The sequence below is a fragment of the Nanorana parkeri genome, unplaced genomic scaffold (assembly GCF_000935625.1).
Source record: "Nanorana parkeri isolate BGI_ZX_2015 unplaced genomic scaffold, ASM93562v1 scaffold731, whole genome shotgun sequence".
NCBI classification, from domain to species: Eukaryota; Metazoa; Chordata; class Amphibia; order Anura; family Dicroglossidae; genus Nanorana; species Nanorana parkeri.
In genome coordinates, this window is record NW_017306999.1 from 737,468 (window position 1) to 760,970 (window position 23,503).

Below are 23,503 nucleotides of genomic sequence, written 5' to 3' on the forward strand. Positions count from 1 at the left end.
ACGTCACTGCGCGTGACGTCACCACACGCGTGCGCGATGACGTCATCCCGCACGTGCGGCAGTATTCTGATAAGGTATGCCGCCAGGTCCTCTCCTCTCTCCTGATACTGTCAGGCGTTCGGTCCATGACCGAGCGCCCGACTTTTCAGAGGGGGGTGACACCAAAATGACTGTGAGTCATTTTGGTGTCACCCCTCCAATGGTGTCACCCGGGTGCGGGCCGCACCCCCCGCGTGACGCCACTGACTAGAGGAAGCCACGACCATGTGTCAGAGCGGGGAAGATGTCTGCGGTCGTGTTCATCACCCGATGCGGAGTTCGTGAACGGAAGCTAAATTTTGCCGAACCTCCTTTTCGTGAACCGTGAATTGTTCGCGGACAGAAGCGTTCGTGAACCCGAGGTAGCACTGTAAAAGCAAAAACTGTTTAATGAATGTAAGATGATTTCATATCGCCGTGAAATGGGGTAAAGGCCCTCCCTATAGGCCCCCTATACTCCCAAATGTTCTCCTGTGTTGTCACCCAGTGACGGAGACTACAAGCTGCCATTTCAACACACATTACGCAGGCGCGGTCCACTGTTGTAAACCTCAGAAAATATGCCCCAAGAAATGCCATGCAGCCTTAGCTGAGGTGCATGTAGACTTGTAGTGGCTGCAGAAAGGCCATGCAGCCTTAGCTGAGGTGCATGTAGACTTGTAGGGGCTGCAGAAAGGCCATGCAGCCTTAGCTGAGGTGCATGTAGACTTGTAGTGGCTGCAGAAAGGCCATGCAGCCTTAGCTGAGGTGCATGTAGACTTGCAGGGGCTGCAGAAATGCCATGCAGCCTTAGCTGAGGTGCATGTAGACTTGCAGGGGCTGCAGAAATGACATGCAGCCTTAGCTGAGGTGCATGTAGACTTGTAGTGGCTGCGGAAAGGCCATGCAGCCTTAGCTGAGGTGCATGTAGACTTGTAGTGGCTGCGGAAATGCCATGCAGCCTTAGCTGAGGTGCATGTAGACTTGTAGTGGCTGCGGAAATGCCATGCAGCCTTATCTGAGGTGCATGTAGACTTGTAGGGGCTGCAGAAATGCCATGTAGCCTTAGCTGAGGTGCATGTAGACTTGTAGGGGCTGCAGAAAGGCCATGCAGCCTTAGCTGAGGTGCATGTAGACTTGTAGGGGCTGCGGAAAGGCCATGCAGCCTTAGCTGAGGTGCATGTAGACTTGTAGGGGCTGAGGAAAGGCCATGCAGCCTTAGCTGAGGTGCATGTAGACTTGTAGGGGCTGCGGAAAGGCCATGCAGCCTTAGCTGAGGTGCATGTAGACTTGTAGGGGCTGAACTTGTAGTGGCTGCGGAAATGCCATGCAGCCTTAGCTGAGGTACATGTAGACTTGTAGGGGCTGCAGAAAGGCCATGCAGCCTTAGCTGAGGTGCATGTAGACTTGTAGGGGCTGCAGAAAGGCCATGCAGCCTTAGCTGAGGTGCATGTAGACTTGTAGGGGCTGCGGAAAGGCCATGCAGCCTTAGCTGAGGTGCATGTAGACTTGTAGTGGCTGCAGAAATGCCATGCAGCCTTAGCTGAGGTGCATGTAGACTTGTAGGGGCTGCGGAAAGGCCATGCAGCCTTAGCTGAGGTGCATGTAGACTTGCAGGGGCTGCAGAAATGACATGCAGCCATAGCTGAGGTGCATGTAGACTTATAGGGGCTGCGGAAAGGCCATGCAGCCTTAGCTGAGGTGCATGTAGACTTGCAGGGGCTGCAGAAATGACATGCAGCCATAGCTGAGGTGCATGTAGATTTGTAGGGGCTGCAAAGAGGCAGCTCTGGAGCCCCTTATGATGATCAGGAAAGACATACACCACTCAAGACCACTTGGTCATAAAACGTCAGCTCTTCAGCCAAGGACAGAAGGTCTCCCTCCTGTGTTTTAATCATTTTTCCATTTGTAAAATTAGACGCAACCATTGTTCCCACTGAGCGCAGTCTGATAATGACGGTATTATGTTCCCGGGGGGATAGAGTGAGCAGATTGGAGATGAGAACCTTTGTGGAGGACCCATCAAATAATGAAAATGTTTAATTCTCAGATGGCAGAAATGTAACAAGCACATAATGATGTTCCCGTGTACAGCGGACCTCAAATCACACGGAACATTTACAAATGTGGATTATTCTTAATTCCTCTCCACTGGAGAAAGAATGCCAGAATGAAGGGGAGGGTTTCATGGGGCTTCTGATCATGTGATTGGCTGTCACAGTGATCAGGTGATTGAGAGTCAGTAGGACAGGACAGGCTTCCGATCACGTGATCACTGTGACACCCATTTATTGACAAATGCTGTCTCTCATTTTCAAGCGCTTTCGGGGCCACACACGGTACGCTTCAACAGGTACAGAGATCATGAAAGGGATGAGCCCTTCATTCAGGGGATAAGCCTCAGAGATGATGAAAGGGATGAGCCCTTCATTCAGGGGATAAGCCTCAGAGATGATGAAAGGGATGAGCTCTTCATTCAGGGGATGAGTCTCAGAGATGATGAAAGGGATGAGCCCTTCATTCAGGGGATAAGCCTCAGAGATGATGAAAGGGATGAGCTCTTCATTCAGGGGATGAGTCTCAGAGATGATGAAGGGAATGAGCTCTTCATTCAGGGGATAAGCCTCAGAGATGATGAAGGGAATGAGCTCTTCATTCAGGGGATGAGCCTCAGAGATGATGAAGGGAAAGAGCTCTTCATTCAGGGGATGAGCCTCAGAGATGATGAAGGAGGTGAGCTCTTCATTCAGGGGATGAGGCACAGATCCCCTGAATGAAGGGCTCATCCCTTCATCATCTCTGTGCCTCATCCCCTGAATGAAGAGCTCATCCCTTTCTTTATCTCTGTACCTCATCCCCTGAATGAAGGGCTCATCCCTTCATCATCTGAGGCACAGAGATAATGAAAGGGATGAGCTCTTCATTCAGGGGATGAGCCTCAGAAATGATGAAAGGGATGAGCTCTTCATTCAGGGGATGAGCCTCAGAGATGATGAAGGGAATGAGCTCTTCATTCAGGCGATGAGGCTCAGAGATGATGAAGGGGAGGAGCTCTTCATTCAGGGGATGAGCCTCAGAGATGATGAAGGGAATGAGCTCGTCATTCAGGGGATGAGCCTCAGAGATGATGAAGGGAATGAGCTTGTCATTCAGGGGATGAGCCTCAGAGATGATGAAGGGAATGAGCTTGTCATTCAGGGGATGAGCCTCAGAGATGATGAAGGGGATGAGCTCTTCATTCAGGGGATGAGCCTCAGAGATGATGAAGGGAATGAGCTCTTCATTCAGGGGATGGGCCTCAGAGATGATGAAAGGGATGAGCTCTTCATTCAGGGGATGAGCCTCAGAGATGATGAAGGGAATGAGCTCGTCATTCAGGGGATGAGCCTCAGAGATGATGAAGGGAATGAGCTTGTCATTCAGGGGATGAGCCTCAGAGATGATGAAGGGAATGAGCTTGTCATTCAGGGGATGAGCCTCAGAGATGATGAAGGGGATGAGCTCTTCATTCAGGGGATGAGCCTCAGAGATGATGAAGGGGATAAGCTCTTCATTCAGGGGATGAGCCTCAGAGATGATGAAGGGAATGAGCTCTTCATTCAGGGGATGAGCCTCAGAGATGATGAAGGGAATGAGCTCTTCATTCAGGGGATGAGCCTCAGAGATGATGAAGGGGATGAGCTCTTCATTCAGGGGATGAGCCTCAGAGATGAGCCTGATAAAGGGGACCCTGCGTGGCCCCGAAAGCGCTTGCAAATGAGAGACAGCATACGTCAATAAATGGAGGTTTATTTGCTCTAATGACCGGTCTGATGTGCTGGTGACATATTTCGACTATTTCTACTATCAGTTGGTGGCGCTGACCAATCCACAGTCATTCTGAGCACCCGTTGGTGTATCCATAGGGAATTCGGGTAAGGAGTGCAGCAAGGATCTCTGAGACCGCTAACTAACGGTTCGTGATCAATGCATCTATGTGGCATCATGGAATATTGCCCACCTCTGAGCTGCCACATTTATGTGCACGGCCAGCAGGAAGGGGTTAAGAAGTACGCCGAGAAATGTACATTTCATTTGGGATTCCTCCTAAAAAAAATGCCAGTGCACTTCCTGGTAGATGAGCGTGCCTAGGCACTTCTGTTCTGTATAGCTGTATATCTGCAGGGTGAGATCTCAGGCACTGCTGCCTCTGACTGCTAATCTCAGGAGATTGGAAATGAAATTTGGTGATGTCACCACTGTACTGCTCTCTATTCTCCTTGCTAGAGGCTCTGACATGAATAAGCAGGTAGGTAGGAGCCCTGCCCCTACCAAGATGGCCACCTCCACATTGAAAAACACAGTGCAGAACTGGGCTAGGCGAGTCAGTAATGGGAAAGGTCAGCTGGAGGAAGACCACAGGAAATGTCTCTGCTGTCTCTTTAGCATTACCCGTTGTATCAACGGTTACATTTACACGCTCATTCACTACAACGGTCTCTTGAATTGTAACATTGTATCTTTTCACTAACATGTCTTTATGCCCTATGCTCCTCAGCGCCATCTAATGGCCATAATGCAGCATTTTCCCCCATTCACTCTGTTCTTATGAATGAACCTATTGAAGAGCAGAAGAGAAACTACACTAGGCTGTCTCTCCTCGCTCTCCTGGCTGTCTCTCCTTGCTCATCCTCCTGGCTGTCATTCCTCATTTTCTCTCCTGGCTGTCTCTCCTCGCTCTCCTGGCTGTCTCTCCTCGCTCTCCTGGCTGTCTCCATTCGCTCTCCTGGCTGTCTCTCCTCGCTCTCCTGGCTGTCTCTCCTCGCTCCCCTTGCTCTCCTGGCTGTCTCTCCACGCTCTCCTGGCTGTCTCTCGTGGCTGTCTCTCCTCGCTCTCCTGGCTGTCTCTCCTGGCTGTCTCTCCTCGCTCTCCTGGCTGTCTCTCCTCGCTCTCCTGGCTGTCTCTCCTCGCTCTCCTGGCTGTCTCTCCTCGCTCTCCTTGCTCTCCTGGCTGTCTCTCCACGCTCTCCTGGCTGTCTCTCGTGGCTGTCTCTCCTCGCTCTCCTTGCTGTCTTTCCTGGCTGTCTCTCCTCGCTCTCCTCGCTCTCCTGGCTGTCTCTTCTCGCTCTCCTGGCTGTCCCTCCCCGCTCTCTCCCCTGGCTCACATTGCTGTATTTTGCAGCAGGCTGTGTAAACTAATATTCTTTGATGTAATACAAAGCAGCACTTCAACCACCAGTATCCACCAGAAAGGTGTCAGGGAGCTCGGCTCAGCAGTCTCGGGCTGATAGGTAATCATGTGTGCACAGCTAAATAAATATACCAAAATGGAATAAAGGGGACGCCATTCCCCCCCCCCCCTTCCTGATCTACTAGCATCAGCTCTGAGAGCTACTGCTAGATCACCATCTACCTAATGGGCACCAATGGGCACCTAATGGGCATCTAGGACAACATAACTGAACTGGAAAGTGAGCTGAATTGGAGACGTTTCCAGTCCATGTTGTCCTAGAGATTGTTCCCTTCTCCAAACTCTTCACCCTTCTGTGAATAACTCTGTTAATTTCCTTTATAAACGTGAATCGTTCCACAACGGCATACATCCTAATTGCCGAATAAATACATAAATAAAATCATGTCATTTTTATCAGTTGATCGGACCACTTTCAAGCAAATAATTTCATTTCCAGGACAGAGCTGACAATGCTGCAATACTGCTGCTGACATGCCAATAGCGTACTCTCCCCTCAGTGCTACAGCAGACTGCAATACTGCATGAAAGTCTCTGACCATCACCTGTAGTAGGTCTGCAGTCTCTGACCATCTCCTGCAGCCTGTCTGAAGCCCCTGACCATCTCCTCTAGCCTGTCTGCAGTCTCTGACCATCTCCTGTAACCTGTCTGCAGTCTCTGACCGTCTACTGTAACCTGTCTGCAGTCTCTGACCATCTCCTGTGGCCTGTCTGCAGTCTCTGACCATCTCCTGTTGCCTGTCTGCAGTCTCTGACCATCCCCGGTAGTCTGTCTGCAGTCTCTGACCACCTCCTGTTGCCTGTCTGCAGTCTCTGACCATCTCCTGTAACCTGTCTGCAGTCTCTGACCACCTCCTGTTGCCTGTCTGCAGTCTAGAACCATCTCCTGTAGCCGGTCTGCTGTCTCTGACCATCTCCTGTAACCTGTCTGCAGTCTCTGACCACCTCCTGTAGCATGTCTGTCTCTGCCTACTCTCTGACAGTCGTCTGCAGCAGTACATTGAGCATTAAACTGAATATTATGAGCAACCTTTTGTGATATCAGCAGCCACAGTTGAGAGTCCCCTATATGTTCTGAGCTGACAGCCCCTGAGGTAAAGGGTCCCCAGGTCAGGGCTGTACTGATGACCGGCAGCATCGTACTACAGCTACATCACGATTCAAAACCGAAGCTCTGAGCGTGTAGTCTGTGTCCTCTGTATGCATTTCAAATCATCTTTTTCAGTTTTGGTTGGAGTGTCCCTTTAATGACAGCGTCACCGCGTATCCATGTGCTCGGCCGGGCTCCTGTTTGTTGAAGGATTTCTATGTAATCCTATAATTGCATTGTTGGTTACAATAGGTCAACATTCCTACAGCACTGAGAAGTGGTCCTACCTGTTCCACCTCCCGGGGACAGGTCAGGGCCCCCTGTGACTCACCCTTCGGCCGGTGCACGGAACACATTTGTAGCCACTTCGCATGAATACAGTTCTGAAAATGTTATTAGTCAAAACGTCATTAAGCTCGAAAACCCCAATTAGCACTCTGTGTAATCCCATCTCCAGTGTGTGTGTGTGTGTGTGGCGGAGCCCTGAGCCGAGGCGGCGTGACTCACAAGCTCAGTATTTTGCAGGCATGAGTCAGCGTGGCCGGTAGATAAAGTTATGATAATGTGCGCGGGGCCGTTAATGTGCGTTGTGGGTACAATAAGCTGAGCTATGCTAATCCATATGAATGTGTAAATAATGCATCCCGTAATTAGGGTGACCGGCCTCTGGTGACGTCACTTTAATTCTGTTAAGTGGAAGGAATCGCTCGTTATAGATCAACTCGAAATATTTCAGATGCTGACTGCATGGCCAATGTCTATGGCTCACGTCTAAACTCCAACCTGACTTATACGAATGGAAGTTAGTGCGGTCATGTAGGCCACCAAAGAACACGATGCATAGACACCATGAATGCCGACACCAGCCACAACATGAAACAACTACAAGATCGAAAAATGTTGGCCCACAGAAACCCCCATAAGTCGGAGAAGACTCAACAGATAACGAACAATAAAGTTTGTTGTGATTCAAGCAAAAAAAAAAAAACAACTAGAGCGGAGTGCGGCCTGTATGATCACATGATGCCATGACAATTCATGTAAAGTAGAAAAAGTTGGGAAAAGAAAAGAATTGGGGCGCATACCAGAAAGCATCATGTAATACAAGCATTAGACACGTAAGTGTCTATATGTCGGGAAGTATAAATATATATCTACCCAAATGTATGTATTTATATTTATATGCGTTGTGAAAATCCAGACACCTCAGCTCTTTTCCAGAGAGTAGCGTTTAATCCAACAAAAGGCAGATGGACGGGAACAGTCCAACAGAGTAATGATAAAATAAAGTAAATTAATGAAGATTCCCCGTGAGTACCCTTCTCTATACCATCTCTCTCTCCCTCTTCCTTTCTCTCCTTCTCCCATTTCAGTCTCTCCTTGATATACCCATTTTCCTCATTCACCAAAATGTGGAAGAAGCTGATTGGTTGACCAGAAAAAAACCTTTGATCTTGTTGTTACCAAACAGGTCCTTGATTCCCATCTACAAGCTGCTCTCCCGCACCGAAGGAAAGTGGGGGAAAAAACATAAACATACTGTTTACAAACAAACATACTGTTAGGGAGCAGGTGCATTTTTGCGCGGCACCTCAGGCAGTCGCCGGCCAGCTAAATTAGGACCCCACCGGACCAGCGCTGACTCGCCGCTGCTCTCCCGCGCCGAAGGTAAGTGAAAAAAACAAAAAACCATAGCGCAAACATCGGGGCATTTTGACAAGTACTTGTCAAAATGCCCTGTTTTTTCCGCCCTCACCCTGCAGCGCCCTCAGGCGGCCGCCTGACTTGCCTTGCGGTAGCGCCGGGCCTGCAGATATTGATACTAAAGCTGAATCTCTTAGACCTGAATGGCATTCAGGATTCGAATTTCCGAATTGCATTCTGGAGCTCCCAAATTCCATTCGGGTCGGGGAGCCATATACATATATTACTAAAGCTGAGGCTCCCAGACCTGAATGGCATTCGGGAGCTCCTGAATGCCATTTGGAAATTCGAATTCTGAATGCCATTCGGGTCTGGGAGCCTCAGCTTTAGGCCTCGTTCACACCAGATGCAGTGCGTTCCGGCCCGATCCTGGCCAAAATGCACTGCCTTGCATTGTGGCCGGCTCACTTTTTTATGCCTGCAAAATAGTGCTTGCAGCATTTTGATCGGACCGGACCACAGGCATAATGTGCCTTGCGATCCCGTGTGGCCGATTGCATTGCGGCTGGAGGGCTTGGCTACAGTGCCATTCACTTCAATGGACCACCACGCCCCCTCCTGCCCCACAAAAAAAGTGAGCCGGCGGCAATGCCATGCAGTGCGTTCTGGCCAGAATCAGGGCCGGAACGCACTGCATCTGGTGTGAGCGAGGCCTAAGTATTACACGTATATACCGAACGGGAATTTTCGTTACGGCGACAAGAAAGCCATAAACTATATGTAACGGAAATTCGTGTTCAGACCCCTTCGGATGCATTAAATCGAACACCACATCTGATTGGTCAGAAAAGTCACATGTCCGATTCAGTTTCGTTTTTGAACTAAATTCGGATGGGATCCGAAATTCGGAAACAGAAATGTCAGAAAATTTGTGCAAATTTTGATTGTGAAGCAAACGAATCGCACACGTCTAACAAGCAGGCACAGAACATGATGACCCAAAAGGGCCTTATATACAGGATATTGAAAAGCACCTATGGTAAAGCAAAATGTGAGCAGTCAAGTCCAATTCGGAGGTGCTCACCTTTTGCTGTACCATATTTATTTTATCTAAGGTGCCAGACCTAGCAAACAGGGGCGTAACCAGAGCAAGCAAAATTTTGTATGGGGCCCCGTGATTGCTAGTTATGCCCCAGCGGAGAGTGACCCTGCAGAGCCCACCATAGACTCTCTATAGTGGGCTCTGCAGGGTCTGAGATCTCTTACCTGTCAGCGCCTCTGTGGTCGCCGGGCCCCGACTCCTGTTCCGTCCCCGCTTTCCCGCCTCCTCTGCTATCGACGGACCCCGCCTTCTCTTACATCACTGGCCCCACCTGCTAGACGCCACTGCTAGCAAATAAGAGAGACATTTAAATGTTTGATATCTAAACCCAAAAACCAAAGACTGAAGATCCAGATTCCTATAGAAACCCAATTGTGATTGGCTTCCTTTCCAGCCCTGAAATACATTAGACCAGGGGTAGCCAAACTCCGGCCCTCCAGCTGTGGTGGAACTACAAATCCCATGATGCATCTCTCTCCGGGAGTCATGTCTGTGAGAATCTTGCAATGCCTCATGGGATTTGTAGTTCCACCACAGCTGGAGGGCCGCAGTTTGGTTACCCCCTCCCCCATTAGATCATCGATTAAGACGCCATCGCGCTTTTTTTTCCAGGTAACTGAAGACACACTGAGCAGGGACTGAACAATAAAAATCATCTCTGGTTTATTTATTGCGATAGCCAATCACAGTTTAGAAAACATATTGTAAGTGCAGTGGGTGCAGATTACTCCAGGTGGCAGAAGATCATGACTGTTCCCCGCAGGGGGAGGAGCCACATGGTAGGGGGATGGTTTCAAGGCTTCACAAGTGTGGCTTCCATCGGAGGCGGGGGATCTGTGCTTGAATGGGAGGGCTCTGGTGGCCGATATGAATTTTAAGGTGCCGAAGATTATATGAGATTACAATATGAGATCCGAATTCCAAAGACGGAGGAGAACGCCAAGAGACGCAGGAAAAATAGATCGGGCGAGGATGAGAGGAAAGAAGGGAGGTCGATGGGAGACGGACGTATAAAGGTGATACATAGAAAAACGGGATTGGGAAGACACATTCTGGAAGAGTGAGGCCACACAGTGACACTGACAGCTATGCAGTAAAAGAGAGCGTCCTGGCTCCTTCTGGGCGTGACTCCTCTACTTGTACAGAAGGTGGACCATGCTCCCGTCACAGCTGTTCCTCCCCAGCTTATCGCCTCCCTCAGCGACCAAACACCGAGCAAGAGGGAGGCCGGGCTGATACAGAGAAGAGACCGCCCCCGAGGAGTTGGGGAAGTGATTGTCAGAGCAGTTCTCCCGGGGCGTCACAGACTGCTTCCTGCGAGAGCGCAACTGCTGGCGCAGATCCATGACCCGCTCTTCTTTCTGGATGTGAAGAAAAGGGGGCGGAGAGGTATTATAAGTCAACAGAAAGAGAAAGGGCAGAATAAAGTCTGAGAGAGAGAGAGGAGTGACATGTTTCTGACCTCTGTGACTGGATCCTCTGAGGATTGTGTGCTGCCGGGGCATTGCATTGCTTCCACTATTGGACAGACCTCTGATGACAGACTCTTCTGCTGGAGGACTCTGCTCCTCCACTATTTCTCATCTCCAGACACATTCATGGATGTTGGAGGACTTCACTATCGTTCTTCTCCTGTCATACTCTGTTCTGCTGGAGGACTCTGCTCCTTCTCTATCTCTCATCTCCTGTCATACTCTGCTCTGCTGGATGACTCTGCTCCTTCTCTATCTCTCATCTCCTGTCATACTCTGCTCTGCTGGATGACTCTGCTCCTTCTCTATCTCTCATCTCCTGTCATACTCTGCTCTGCTGGATGACTCTGCTCCTTCTCTATCTCTCATCTCCTGTCATACTCTGCTCTGCTGGATGACTCTGCTCCTTCTCTATCTCTCATCTCCTGTCATACTCTGCTCTGCTGGATGACTCTGCTCCTTCTCTATCTCTCATCTCCTGTCATACTCTGCTCTGCTGGATGACTCTGCTCCTTCTCTATCTCTCATCTCCTGTCATACTCTGCTCTGCTGGATGACTCTGCTCCTTCTCTATCTCTCATCTCCTGTCATACTCTGCTCTGCTGGATGACTCTGCTCCTTCTCTATCTCTCATCTCCTGTCATACTCTGCTCTGCTGGATGACTCTGCTCCTTCTCTATCTCTCATCTCCTGTCATACTCTGCTCTGCTGGATGACTCTGCTCCTTCTCTATCTCTCATCTCCTGTCATACTCTGCTCTGCTGGATGACTCTGCTCCTTCTCTATCTCTCATCTCCTGTCATACTCTGCTCTGCTGGATGACTCTGCTCCTTCTCTATCTCTCATCTCCTGTCATACTCTGCTCTGCTGGATGACTCTGCTCCTTCTCTATCTCTCATCTCCTGTCATACTCTGCTCTGCTGGATGACTCTGCTCCTTCTCTATCTCTCATCTCCTGTCATACTCTGCTCTGCTGGATGACTCTGCTCCTTCTCTATCTCTCATCTCCTGTCATACTCTGCTCTGCTGGATGACTCTGCTCCTTCTCTATCTCTCATCTCCTGTCATACTCTGCTCTGCTGGATGACTCTGCTCCTTCTCTATCTCTCATCTCCTGTCATACTCTGCTCTGCTGGATGACTCTGCTCCTTCTCTATCTCTCATCTCCTGTCATACTCTGCTCTGCTGGATGACTCTGCTCCTTCTCTATCTCTCATCTCCTGTCATACTCTGCTCTGCTGGATGACTCTGCTCCTTCTCTATCTCTCATCTCCTGTCATACTCTGCTCTGCTGGATGACTCTGCTCCTTCTCTATCTCTCATCTCCTGTCATACTCTGCTCTGCTGGATGACTCTGCTCCTTCTCTATCTCTCATCTCCTGTCATACTCTGCTCTGCTGGATGACTCTGCTCCTTCTCTATCTCTCATCTCCTGTCATACTCTGCTCTGCTGGATGACTCTGCTCCTTCTCTATCTCTCATCTCCTGTCATACTCTGTTCTGCTGGAGGACTCTGCTCCTTCTCTATCTCTCATCTCCAGTCATACTCTGTTCTGTGGAGGACTCTGCTCCTTCTCTATCTCTCACTTCCTGTCATACTCTGTTCTGCTGGAGGACTCTGCTCCTTCTCTATCTCTCATCTCCTGTCACCTGTCATACTCTGTTCGTTGGAGGACTCTGCTCCTTCTCTATCTCTCACTTCCTGTCATACTCTGTTCGTTGGAGGACTCTGCTCCTTCTCTATCTCTCACTTCCTGTCATACTCTGTTCGTCGGACAGTGACACTCACCTCAGCGATAATCCTGCCCAGCTCCTGGTTCTCCCGCTCCAGCAGACGTGATTTCTCCTCCTCATTATTGTTTGTGGACGATCCTGTCTTCAGAGTGTCCTGCTGCTCGGACTGCCACTCGCCCCTGGTGATAAGTCTTCTCATCTGCGCAACAACATAAAGATCCCAAATGAACCAAACGCAGACAAACCCCAACTTTCTTGGGATATTAAAGAGACCCTGTCACCAACCTAAAATATGTAATAAGATTGAAGACAACTTTTGAACACGTTAAACTGATACGAGATCGTAGTGATTGGGTTCTGCTATCAGCGGAACACGTTCATGTGTATACCTTTAAAACGTGACAAAGACGATAGTTCCCCTTTAAGTTAGAACTGTGCTAGCACGGTACACTGCGCCGCGTTTATATATAGCACTGACGCATACTGGGCGCCGGCCGACCTCTGACCTCCCTGCTGGTTTCCTGGCTACAAGGATCCCTGCGGAGCGATGAAACACACTTATTTATTTACTTTATATAGGTAAAAGCTAATAAGTCATCGCCATGGCAGCTGCAGCCTGTAAAAGATCTGCGCAAGTATCCCTTCGTATGCGTTTCAATGTTACCAGAGGGGTTAAGCCCTTTATAAGTCAGTAATCACGACTCTCTGTTATTCCGAGGGAACAGCAAGTATTCAGTTCCCTCGTTTAGCATAAACAACTTTAATTGGGTGCTCCGGACTAATTAAAAATAGGATCCTGCGCTATAGCTACATTCAAGGCAGATTCAAAAAAATTATATATATATACATACACACACACGCTATATTATTTATATATATATATATATCTATATATATAATGCATCTGTATATTCCTTTCAACTTTATTTTTAGAGTTTTGGCTAAAACAAGAGAAGGTTATATCACCTGTCAGCTTTTTTTTTTTTTTTTGCCATTGGGGAGATTTCCCTTCACTTCCTGTCTGATAGCCGCAACAGGAAGTAAGAGGAAATCCCTCCAAAGAAAGGGAAAAAACACATTGGCTAGATATGTGGGATGTATCAATCAGTTTAAGACAAAAAACACAGAGGTCAGAGGATCTGCATACCAGCCACTGAACTTAGATAGTGGCTTTACTCCAGAACATTCATGGCTGAGTATGGAAAAAGATCCATTAATGTATCGCTATTGAACAAAAAGGGAAATATATGCCATAAGGCTAACAGTATGTGGACAGCCCTCTAGACTATTGAGTTCCGGTGAAGGGTACTTCCGGTGAAGGGTACTTCCACCCTTGTGGTAACAGTTTGGTGAAGACCCTTTTCTGTACCACCATGACTGTACCCCTGTGTACAAAGCCAGCTCCATAAAGGCATGGCATGATGAGTCGGGTGTGGAGGAACTCTAGTGCCTACACAGAGGCTTGACCTCAACCCTACTGAACACCTTTGGGATGAATTGGAATGCCAATTGTGAGCCCGTTCTTCCAACATCACTACCTACTACACAAAAGCTTTTATTTTTATGATGAATGGGCACAAATTCTAACAGGCCCATTCCAAAAACTTGTGGAAAGCCTTCCCAGAAGAGTGGAGGTTGTTCTAGCTGCAAAGGAGAGACGGGCAAAGGGGAGAACTCCATATTAATGCTCACAGCTTTAAAATGGGATGTCAAACAAGCTCATATCGTTGTGATGGTCTGGTGTCCACAAACGTATAGCATATAGTGTGGCAGTGATGTTGGGGAAGGTGGTACACACGGCTTTATCTTTCTCTAAAGGAGAACTATGGGGTTAAGGCTTTTCCCCATAGTTCTCCTTAGGGTAACGGGAGGACACAAAGTAGTGTCCTCCCATCACCCTAAGCTCAGTATACCGCGAGCTACAGCTCCCTATATACTGAGACGCCGGAGCGGATCCCGACATCGATGTCGAGATCCGCCCAGCTGCGTGAGTGACAGCTGGCTCTGCCTATCTAGAGGCAGAGCCAACTGTACCCGCCCCCTCCCCCGTCCTCAGAGCGGGGAGGGGGGAATCCGGCCCCTCCCCTGTCACGACAGAGAGCCGTGATAGGATCGAGAAGTGAGCGAACGCCGGTATGTGTTTGCTCACCTCCCGATCTTCTGAGCCGACCTGTGACAGTCTCATTGTCACAGGTTGGCTAGAACTATGAGGTGAGTGAAAAGCACCCGCCTCATAGTTCTCCTTTAAAAAAGCTCAGAAATGGAAAACATAGAGTTGTCACCAGGAAAGAAGTTGGATGGAAATCTTCCCATGGGGACATCTAGTGACAACTGTCTAAGAGGGCATTTCATCTTTGTAGATATTTTCTCTCATTTACTCTTGTGCCCCCGGGTCAGAAGGACGAGACATGTGAAATGGGTTTTGACCACTTACTACTCTATACAAAACTTTGATGTAAAGTTTTTTGTTGTTTTTGTTTTATAACTAGTTGTCTTTGTGGTTACTCACTACCGTAAAGTTTTACTAGGACCGAGTAGAACACAGAATCGGTTGAAAATGACCATTGGATCCCAGCTCATGATGTTCCTTACCTTGGGTACAAAGAGGACGACTAGGGTGATGTAGGCTGAAAAGACGATGGCCAAAGATGCAAATGCAAAGCAAGCATCCTGCTGACTGCTGAGGATCATGGTGACGGGCGCTGTTATCAGACACAAGACCTGAAGAAAAAGGGATTCGGAAAGTGAGCAGATTATGGGAGGAGAACCCTACACGAGGAGTCATATAAATTAATGGTCATAAGCTCGATCTTTATTGGTAGTCAAGTAAGTATACAGCCAACCCGTTTTGGGGGATCAAAGCACCCTCTTCTAAAGGGCTATCTGAACCATACCGTCTTCAACTCATTATGTAAGACACTTCCTACCCACCACATAGCAATGACATGATTCTGGCTGCTTGCATGGAACGGACCATTTCAAGGTGGGGGTCCTTCTTAACTTAGATCTGTGGTGTGGTGGAGTGCCACAGGATGAGTATTTTGTTTTTTTAAATAGCATGAAGCAGTGAAATGCACATTGGGAGAGAGAGACTTCCTTCTTTAGTCAAATTCTATGTGGTCTGAACTAGGGATGTCCCGATACCAGTTTTTTAAGACCAAGTACTGTCCCTCATATACTTGCCGATACCAATTACCGATACTTTTTCTTAAAGGGACAGGTGAAATTTTTTTCTAAAACAACACAGACTGATTATTTTTGTGCAGTTTCTCACCAGGGCTAATTACGGATGTCACCAGAACTGAACACATGGCCCCAAAGTAGAACACATGTCCCTAAGGCGGAATAGTATTTGGCTTTGGGGACATGTATTCTGCTTTGGGGACATGTATTCTGCTTTGGGGACATGTATTCTGCGAATACATGTCTCCAAAGCAGAATTCCTCTCACCAGGCTGCGTGTCGATGTCACCGGGCGACGTGGACATCTGCAGTGGCTCTGCGGGCACTCCACTTCACCGGCGATGTCGGGACCCGGCCTCCCCCGCGTCCAGTCCTGCTGTACCGTTAGTGTGCGGCAGGAACCCCCAGCTTCTAGCCCTGGGGCGGCAGTTCCGCCCTCGGGGCTATCCATGGCTCTGCCTGCGCCGGGAAGGAGGAGATAAAGAACTGGACAGGCACTGCCATGGACAGCTATCTGCACTGCAGGTCCCCAGCAGGCTGCTATCTGCACTGCAGGTCCCACAAGTGCGGGAACTCGGACGGCCGCTGCTGTTTGAAAATTTAAAGGGCCGGCAGCGGCCTTAAGAATCGGGGCATTTTCACGAGTACAAGTACTTGTGAAAATGTCTGGTTTCGGTCCCGATACTGATACTAGTATCGGTATCGGCACATCGCTAGTCTGAACTCTTCTTCTTGTGTGAATCTGTTCACAAGCTATAAGGTAGCAGAAGATAAATGCAGTCTGGTTCCAAGACGCTCAGAACACCAGCCACTGCACTGCCTTAAAAACTGTTATTAAATTCTGACCTCCCCCATCTCAAAGTACTTGCTCTTTGGTGAACCTAAAGATCCACAATTAGCACCCATGATATATACCATTGCTTGTTAAGTACTGCTGGAAAATATTGGGGCAGTTTGTGACCCCTCTTGGAAGTTACTTTCCTGGTAATTTTGTTGAATTTGTGTGTTTGTGCGAGTCTCCTCCCAGAACATACTGATGGTTTATATCCATCTAATCTGGCCATAGGTTGTGTGTCTCTAAAACGGCTCTTTGGCTGTTGTCGGGGCTTTTCCACTGTACTGAGGTCTCCATTAAAAAAACTTACCGCCACATTGTATATGGCCATCCCCACCGCCCGATGGTCATTGATCTTTTCCGTGGAGACACTCTTTGTCTCATAGGCCAGAAATATACCGAGCAGAAGAATAAGACCCTTGGAACCGTACACTATACCTAAAGAAAATGAAAAGTGAGAGGGTTGAACGTATCAGAAATGACTAGAGATACAACGCAGATATGTGGAGCATATAAGACGCGGCCCAAAATAATTAGAAGAGAAGAGATGAGGAAAAGATGGAACTCACCAAGCCAAGTGTTCATCTTCACAGAGCTACAGTGTTCCAGCTGAGGAAGGATGAGGACATCCAGGTCCCCACGAGGCTCTTCTTTAGTAAATTCCTGTAATAATTCAAATATTATTGTCATCATTGTTATACTTTACTATACATTACATATATCAGGACACAAAGTCCTTAATCTCTTTTTCTGCAGCCTCAGTTATCAATGAACAGGAATCCTCTATACTGAGTGTTCCTGTTCATTGATAACATGAGGACAAAGTATGTTTACTATAACCACAATCATGAATGGACAGGAGGAGATGTAGATCGCTCCCATTCATTCATAATTGAGGATATAGTAACCATACTCTGTCCTCAATTATCTACACTCAGCGATCACTGATCACCGACTGCTTGTACCCGCTCTCTTATCTCCTGTAATACTCTGTTCTGCTGGAAGACTCTGCTCCTTCTCTATCTCTCACTTCCTGTCATACTCTGTTCTGCTGGACAGTGACACTCACCTCAGCGATAATCCTCCCCAGCTCCTGGTTCTCCAGGAGACGTGACTTCTCCTCCTCATTATTGTTTGTGGACGATCCTGTCTTCAGAGTGTCCGCTGTCACAGGAGGCTGAGCGAGCGGTGCAGGGAGAGCTCAGCCTCTGTGACAGTGCTAGCTGTCTCCGCCCACACACCGCTCTGCCGAACTGTGATAGGCGGCCGAGCGGTGTGGGAGGAGAGACACCGGCCGTTAACAGAGCTCTCCTACCGCAGCGCTCGGCCGCCTGTGACACTTTCTCTCTTCCCCGCTGGGACACAAAGCAGCGCCCAGTGTGGAGGAGAGAAAGCAGGGATGCGTCATGGTATCGGCCGAAACATGGCACTTTCGGCATTATGCCGAAAGTGCCATTTTCGGCCGATATGTTTCGGCAGCCGAAATATCGGTGCATCCCTAGCCTAAATACATGAGTAAATACATTTTTCCTTAGATCCTGGTGATCATTATATGTAAGTGGTATGGTGCATTTGTAGGATGACCAGATAATGTCAGGCAGGGGCCTCCCGAGGCCGGGTGTCACCTGGAGCGTAGAAGAGGTGACACCCCGTTGTGACGTCATCGGGCACGTGCCGTCATCTTATTGATGCCTGCCGGTGGCCATCTTGGTGATGGACGCCAGCAGAGAGAGGCGGGGACGTTCACACGGCGGGATGAGGTGTGCCGCCGGGTCCCCTCCTCTCTCCTGACACTGTCGGGCACTCTGTCCATGACCGAGTGCCCAACTTTTCATAGTGGGCGACACCAAAATGACTGTCTGTCATTTTGGTGTCACCCCTCCAATGATGGCACCCGGGTGCGGGCCGCACTCCCCCCGCACCCTCCTTGTGACGTCACTGATGTCAGGTCATAGGCAAGGGAATAGCTTAATTTTGCAAGTCCCAATAGCAACATGTTGTAAAGGTTTCCCCAACGTCCTTTCTCATTAACACCTGGCTGGCAGTGTCAATTGAGACAACAGTGTAATCAACGTAAACATAAAGGTCAGGTAGCATATGGCCCCGTTCACACCAGGGATTTGGCCGTGTGGATCTGCCAACATGAACGCTCCCATACATTGCTATGGGGACCGTTCATGCGACCGTGTGGCTCAGCGCGATCCGAACCGCCGCGCACCATTGCTCCCTGGCCCTTTTGTGCCGCGCTGATCAGTGCGGTTTCCATACAGCTGTCAATGGAACCGTGTGGTTTTGGGCGTCGAAACGCAATGAAAAACTTCTAAAACCTCCCTTTTGAAATCGGCGCGGAAACCGCACTGATCCACAGCCGCCGTGTTGTGAATGGGGCCTAATGGCTGTCAGCATAGTCAGTGCATTGATAAATCTACTAACAGAGGGGGGAAAGCAAAGGGGATCTGTGACTAATGACAGCTCATGATTAGGGTTAATGATGCAGTACTTGATCTGTGTTATTGCTACATGTACACTGATATTCTATCTTTCATTAACCTCAGGAAACTCCCTGGTGGGTCCCCCCTCCCAACCTTGGGCCCCATAGCAGCTGTGTGCACTGCTATGGCTATAGTTATATTGGAGTCCAGAAAAATGTGTCTAGGTTCCTGAATTAGAATATTCTGAAGGCATGTCCCTCTGTGTTCACTCACCTCAATAGATCTCTGCAAAGGATCCACAATCTGCCAGATCCCCAGTGTGATGACATCTAGACCCAGCAACAAGGACACCGTACTGTACAGCTTCCAGGGCTCCACGGTCTGAGATTGCTGAAAAGAAGACAAAACACTTAGCACTGCCATATACTGTACATTGCAGAAAGTAGAGAATTCCACAACCCTGGGTGACCCGGGGAAACCACAAAACATTCATACAGAGATGACACAGATACAAAAATATTAAAGTGAATCTCCATTGCTTTTTGTCTCCACATTAGACATATTTCCTTCTACTTCCTGTCTTGGGACAGCTATTGCTGTAACAGAAGTCCTCATTGAAAGACCTCCCCTCTATCCCTATTCTGACAATAGTAACCTAAATTTAGGATCTTCCCTTTTGTTCTTTACAGGGCTGATGCAAGGATTTTTGCCTACACAGGAGAAAGAGCATGTGTAGGCAAGCGCTGATCCTTTTTTGTTAGAACTGTAACACAGAGAGTGCAGAGGCCAGTAGTGTGTAATGGAGAGTGCAGGGCTGAGTAGTATGTAATGTAGAGTCCAGGGGTCAGTAATTAGCAACGGAAAGTGTGGGTTCAGTAGAAAGTAACTCAGTGTGCAGAGGTCAGTAGCATGTAATGCAGAGTGCAGGGCTCAGTAGTATGTAACGCAGAGTGCTGGGCTCAGTAGTATGTAACGCAGAGTGCTGAGCTCAGTAGTAGGTAACGCAGAGTGCTGGGCTCAGTAGTATGTAACGCAGAGTGCTGGGCTCAGTAGTATGTAAGAGTTCAGAGATCAGTAGTATGTAACACAGAATGCAGGGGTCAGTAGTGTGTATTGGAGAGTGCAGGGCTCAGTAGTATGTAACACAGAGTTCATAGATCAGTAGTATGTAACACACATCTCCCTTCCAATCAAAAATACCTCGTTCCAGTACAAACATCTCCACCCAAGCTAAAATAGTTTCCAATATAAATCCCACTCTCCCTCCCATCCTGAAATGTACTCACAGACCTTCCCTTTTCCATTGCGGCAAGTTCTATTCCATCTCCTTGGAGTCGATCAAAACCACCAATTTTTAGGTAAAAGTTCAGTCACAAACTGCCACGTGTATGGCCAGCTTCAGGCTCTATACTAGAGGTGGCTATACTTTGGCCCCCCAACTGTGGTACAACTACAAATTCCACCATGCATCTGCCTCTGGAAGTCATGCCTGTGGCTGTCTGTGAGAGTTCTGCAAAGCTTCATGGGACTTGTAGTTCAACTACAGCTGGAAGTTTGGATACCCTTGCTCTATACTAACAGGCCTGTGGCATAACTATCACCATAGCAACCCACGCGGTCACTATGGGGCCCGGGGCAGAGGTGGGCCCGGCCAGGAGGAGGAGGCCAGGGCCCGGCTGCGTTGGAGGAGGCCAGGGCCTGGCGGTGGAGGAGGCCGGGGCACACTGTGCTCAGGTAAGAGGAGCGCAGTGTGCAGGGAAAGAGACCCCGACCAGCCCACCTGAGAACCTGCAGAGCCCATCACAGAGAGTCTACAGTGGTCTCTGCAGGGTCACTCTCAGGTGGGCTGTGCGGGGTCTCAGGTGGGTGTTGCAGGGTCTATGGTGGGGTTTGCAGGGTGTCAGGTGGGCTCTGCAGGGTCTATGGTGGGCTCTGCAGGGTCTCTGGTAGGCTGTGCGGCGTCTATTGTGGGCTCTGCAGCAGTGAGCAACGGAGTGATCTGTTCTTCGGCTCTGACGTCAGCAGGAGCAGAGCTGAAGAGACCAAGATGGCGCAGGCACGAGAACATGTTCTGGAGGTCGTTTTTTTCTTTTCGTGGGGGGGCGGAATAGGGGTTTGGTATAGGGACCCATATAAAATTTTGCTATGGGGCCCTATGATTTCTAGTTACACCCCTGAACGGGCCTATATGTGGTCTGATCCTACTAGCACGGCAACACGGCCATAACTAGCACGGCCAAGCGACACATCCGTGCGGTGGCTGTCCCCCGGAACCCCGGTGCCCATCTCCTGTAGCTTTCCTCCGCCTGTTATTGATCTCTCGGGAATCCATCAGGGAAACTACTTCTCGGAGGGGCGGAGAGATTATTCCAGTTTTCGGCTCTCGCCGTGAAGAGGAATCTGCAATTGATGTCGGAGTGGTGGCTTTTTTTCTTTTTTGCTTTATGGGACAATTGGTGTAAAATCTGGGAGAAGTACTGTGGGGGAGGGGTTGAAATATATTCAAATTGTCAGGTGGAGAAGAGAGGAAGCACAGTGGGAGAATTATCCAGCCCGGCGGAGCTTTGTACTAAGCAGATTTATTTATTTTGCTCAATAACGGAGCGCGGGAACATTTTCCACAGCAATTTACAGAGGACATTAAAGCTGGACTCCGAGCTGATATAAAAGACACAAATTAACGCCGCAGCTCTGTAATCATGAAACCATCATTAAATGTATTCGTTTAAATGCAAGCGGCGTGTGTGCGTGTGCTAAATCTGACTTGGTATCAGCCTCTTGCAGTCGCTGTACAGCAGAGCTCAGAGTAGGAGAGGGAGAAGCAGCTCAGAGAGCCAATTATTATTATACAGGATTTATATAGCGCAGTTTGCTCAGCACTTTACAATATAAGGAAGGCATTACAATCATAATACAAGCCAAGACAAGATGGTAAGGAGGGCCCTGCCCCTGAGGGCTTGCAATCTAAAAGGGAGGGGCAAGTGATACATGAGGAGGCAGCTGTGTGGGGATGAATTGTCTGAGAATGCGATGGTTCAGTGGTCAAGTTGAGGATGGATAGGCTTCCCTGAAGAGATGAGTCTTAAGGGATTGCCTAAAGGCAGTCAAGGTGGGAGATAGACGGACAGGTTGGGGTAAAAAGTTCCAGAGGATGGGAGAGACTCTGGAGAAGTCTTGGAGGCGAGCATGGGAGGAGTTGACGAGGGAGCTGGAAAGCAAAAGATCTTGGGAAGAGCGGAGGGGACGGTTAGGGTGATACTTTGAGACGAGGTTGGAGATATAGCCGGGGGGCGGAGTTCTGGATGGCTTTGTAAGTCATTGTTAATATTTTGATATTTATCCTTTGTGCTATTGGAAGCCAGTGTAGGGATTGGGAAAGGGGGGTTGCAGACACTGAGGTGGTTGGTTAGGTGGATGAGTAAAAGCAGGAGGTCTTTGGAAGAGCGGAGGGGACGGTTAGGGTGATACTTTAAGACAAGGTTGGAGATGTATCCGGGGGCGGAGTTGTGGATGGCTTTATAAGTGGTTGTTAATATTTTGAATTTTATTCTTTGGGCTATTGGAAGCCCGTGCAGGAATTGGCAGAGGGGGGCGGGGGATGGAAGCCAGTGAAGGGATCGGCAGAGGGGGGGAGAGAGCAGAGAGCCAATCAGTGCATGTGTTGGCAAAGAGAATGCTGATAGGAGGAGAAAGCAGATTGACAGAGAGAAGAGCTAATGATTGTGCTGCTTCTCATTCACTGTCCAGTCATGGGTCGGGCAGGGAGGGTCAGTCTGGGTTCAGGTTGAATCATGCTTGCTGTCATTTAACCTGGAAGACCGAGGACATCTAGTGGCAGAGAAGCAGTACTGCGCGGGGCAGCTCTATGTTAAATGTGAATATTGACACAGAAGCAGCTCTTACCAAAGGAGCTTACAATCAAATGCCCCACCCCATGCATACAGTGGCACATACATGTACAACTCATCCCTCCCCCGACCTTAAAACTTAACTTACCAATAAAATTAACCCTTAACCTCCCTCAGACACTAACCCCTACCCAGCCCTGAACATAAACATGAATCTACTCGAACACACCCCTAACCTCACCCAGAAAAATAACATTCAAGTCAGATATACATTAATGCAGCTCCGTATTCATCAATACATCATGAGATGACAGGCATCAGCCTCTTGTACTTCCCTGTGCAGCAGAGCTTAGAATGGGAGAAAGAGAAGCAGCACAAGGAGCCAATCAGCTGTACTTCGGTGCCTGTTCTGGTAGGACAAAAAAAGTGACAAGGCTGTGCTGTGTGGCAGTGCTATGTAAACCTCAGGACTGGATGGATATATATACAAATCCTTTAGCACAGGGCTATAACTACAGATCATGGGGGGCCTAGGGTTGGCACCTGTCCAGGATACACTCGGACAGTCCGGGTTTTGAATTTTGTGTCCGGGCTTCATGGCAGCAAAAACCCGGACACATGATGTCAGGCAGACAGGGGCAACCAAAATTAAGATAGGGGCTACTGACCCCCCCCCCACTAAAAATAGTCTCAACTGTGATATTTACATATGAACAAGCAACCACTCATTCTCCCAAAAATGTCTACGAGTCGCTTGAGTGTTTGGGTTTCACTTGAAGAAAAGGTGGCAACCCCAGGGGGGGCCCCATCTCTGAGCTGTGAGTAATGATGCCAGGAACCCAAAGACTCCTCTTGATCATCTGAAGTCGTCTCTACACTTAGGGTAGCCGCCTTTTCATCAAGTGAAACCCGAA

At 48.8% G+C, this 23,503-nt stretch overlaps 1 protein-coding gene across 1 annotated transcript in view; it reads right to left on the minus strand.

Moving 5' to 3' along the window:
- Window positions 1–9,725: 9,725 nt before the first annotated feature.
- Window positions 9,726–23,503, minus strand: part of GABBR1 (gamma-aminobutyric acid type B receptor subunit 1) — a 105,195-nt gene continuing 91,417 nt past the window's right edge. The window contains exons 18-23 of the mRNA XM_018564178.1: window positions 19,015–19,122; window positions 16,879–16,972; window positions 16,620–16,747; window positions 14,885–15,013; window positions 12,348–12,491; window positions 9,726–10,447 (exon numbers count right to left, since the gene is read on the minus strand). Of these exons, the coding sequence (XP_018419680.1) occupies window positions 10,220–10,447; window positions 12,348–12,491; window positions 14,885–15,013; window positions 16,620–16,747; window positions 16,879–16,972; window positions 19,015–19,122 (831 nt within the window). The 3' untranslated portion in view covers window positions 9,726–10,219. The remainder of the gene's footprint in view (window positions 10,448–12,347; window positions 12,492–14,884; window positions 15,014–16,619; window positions 16,748–16,878; window positions 16,973–19,014; window positions 19,123–23,503) is intronic.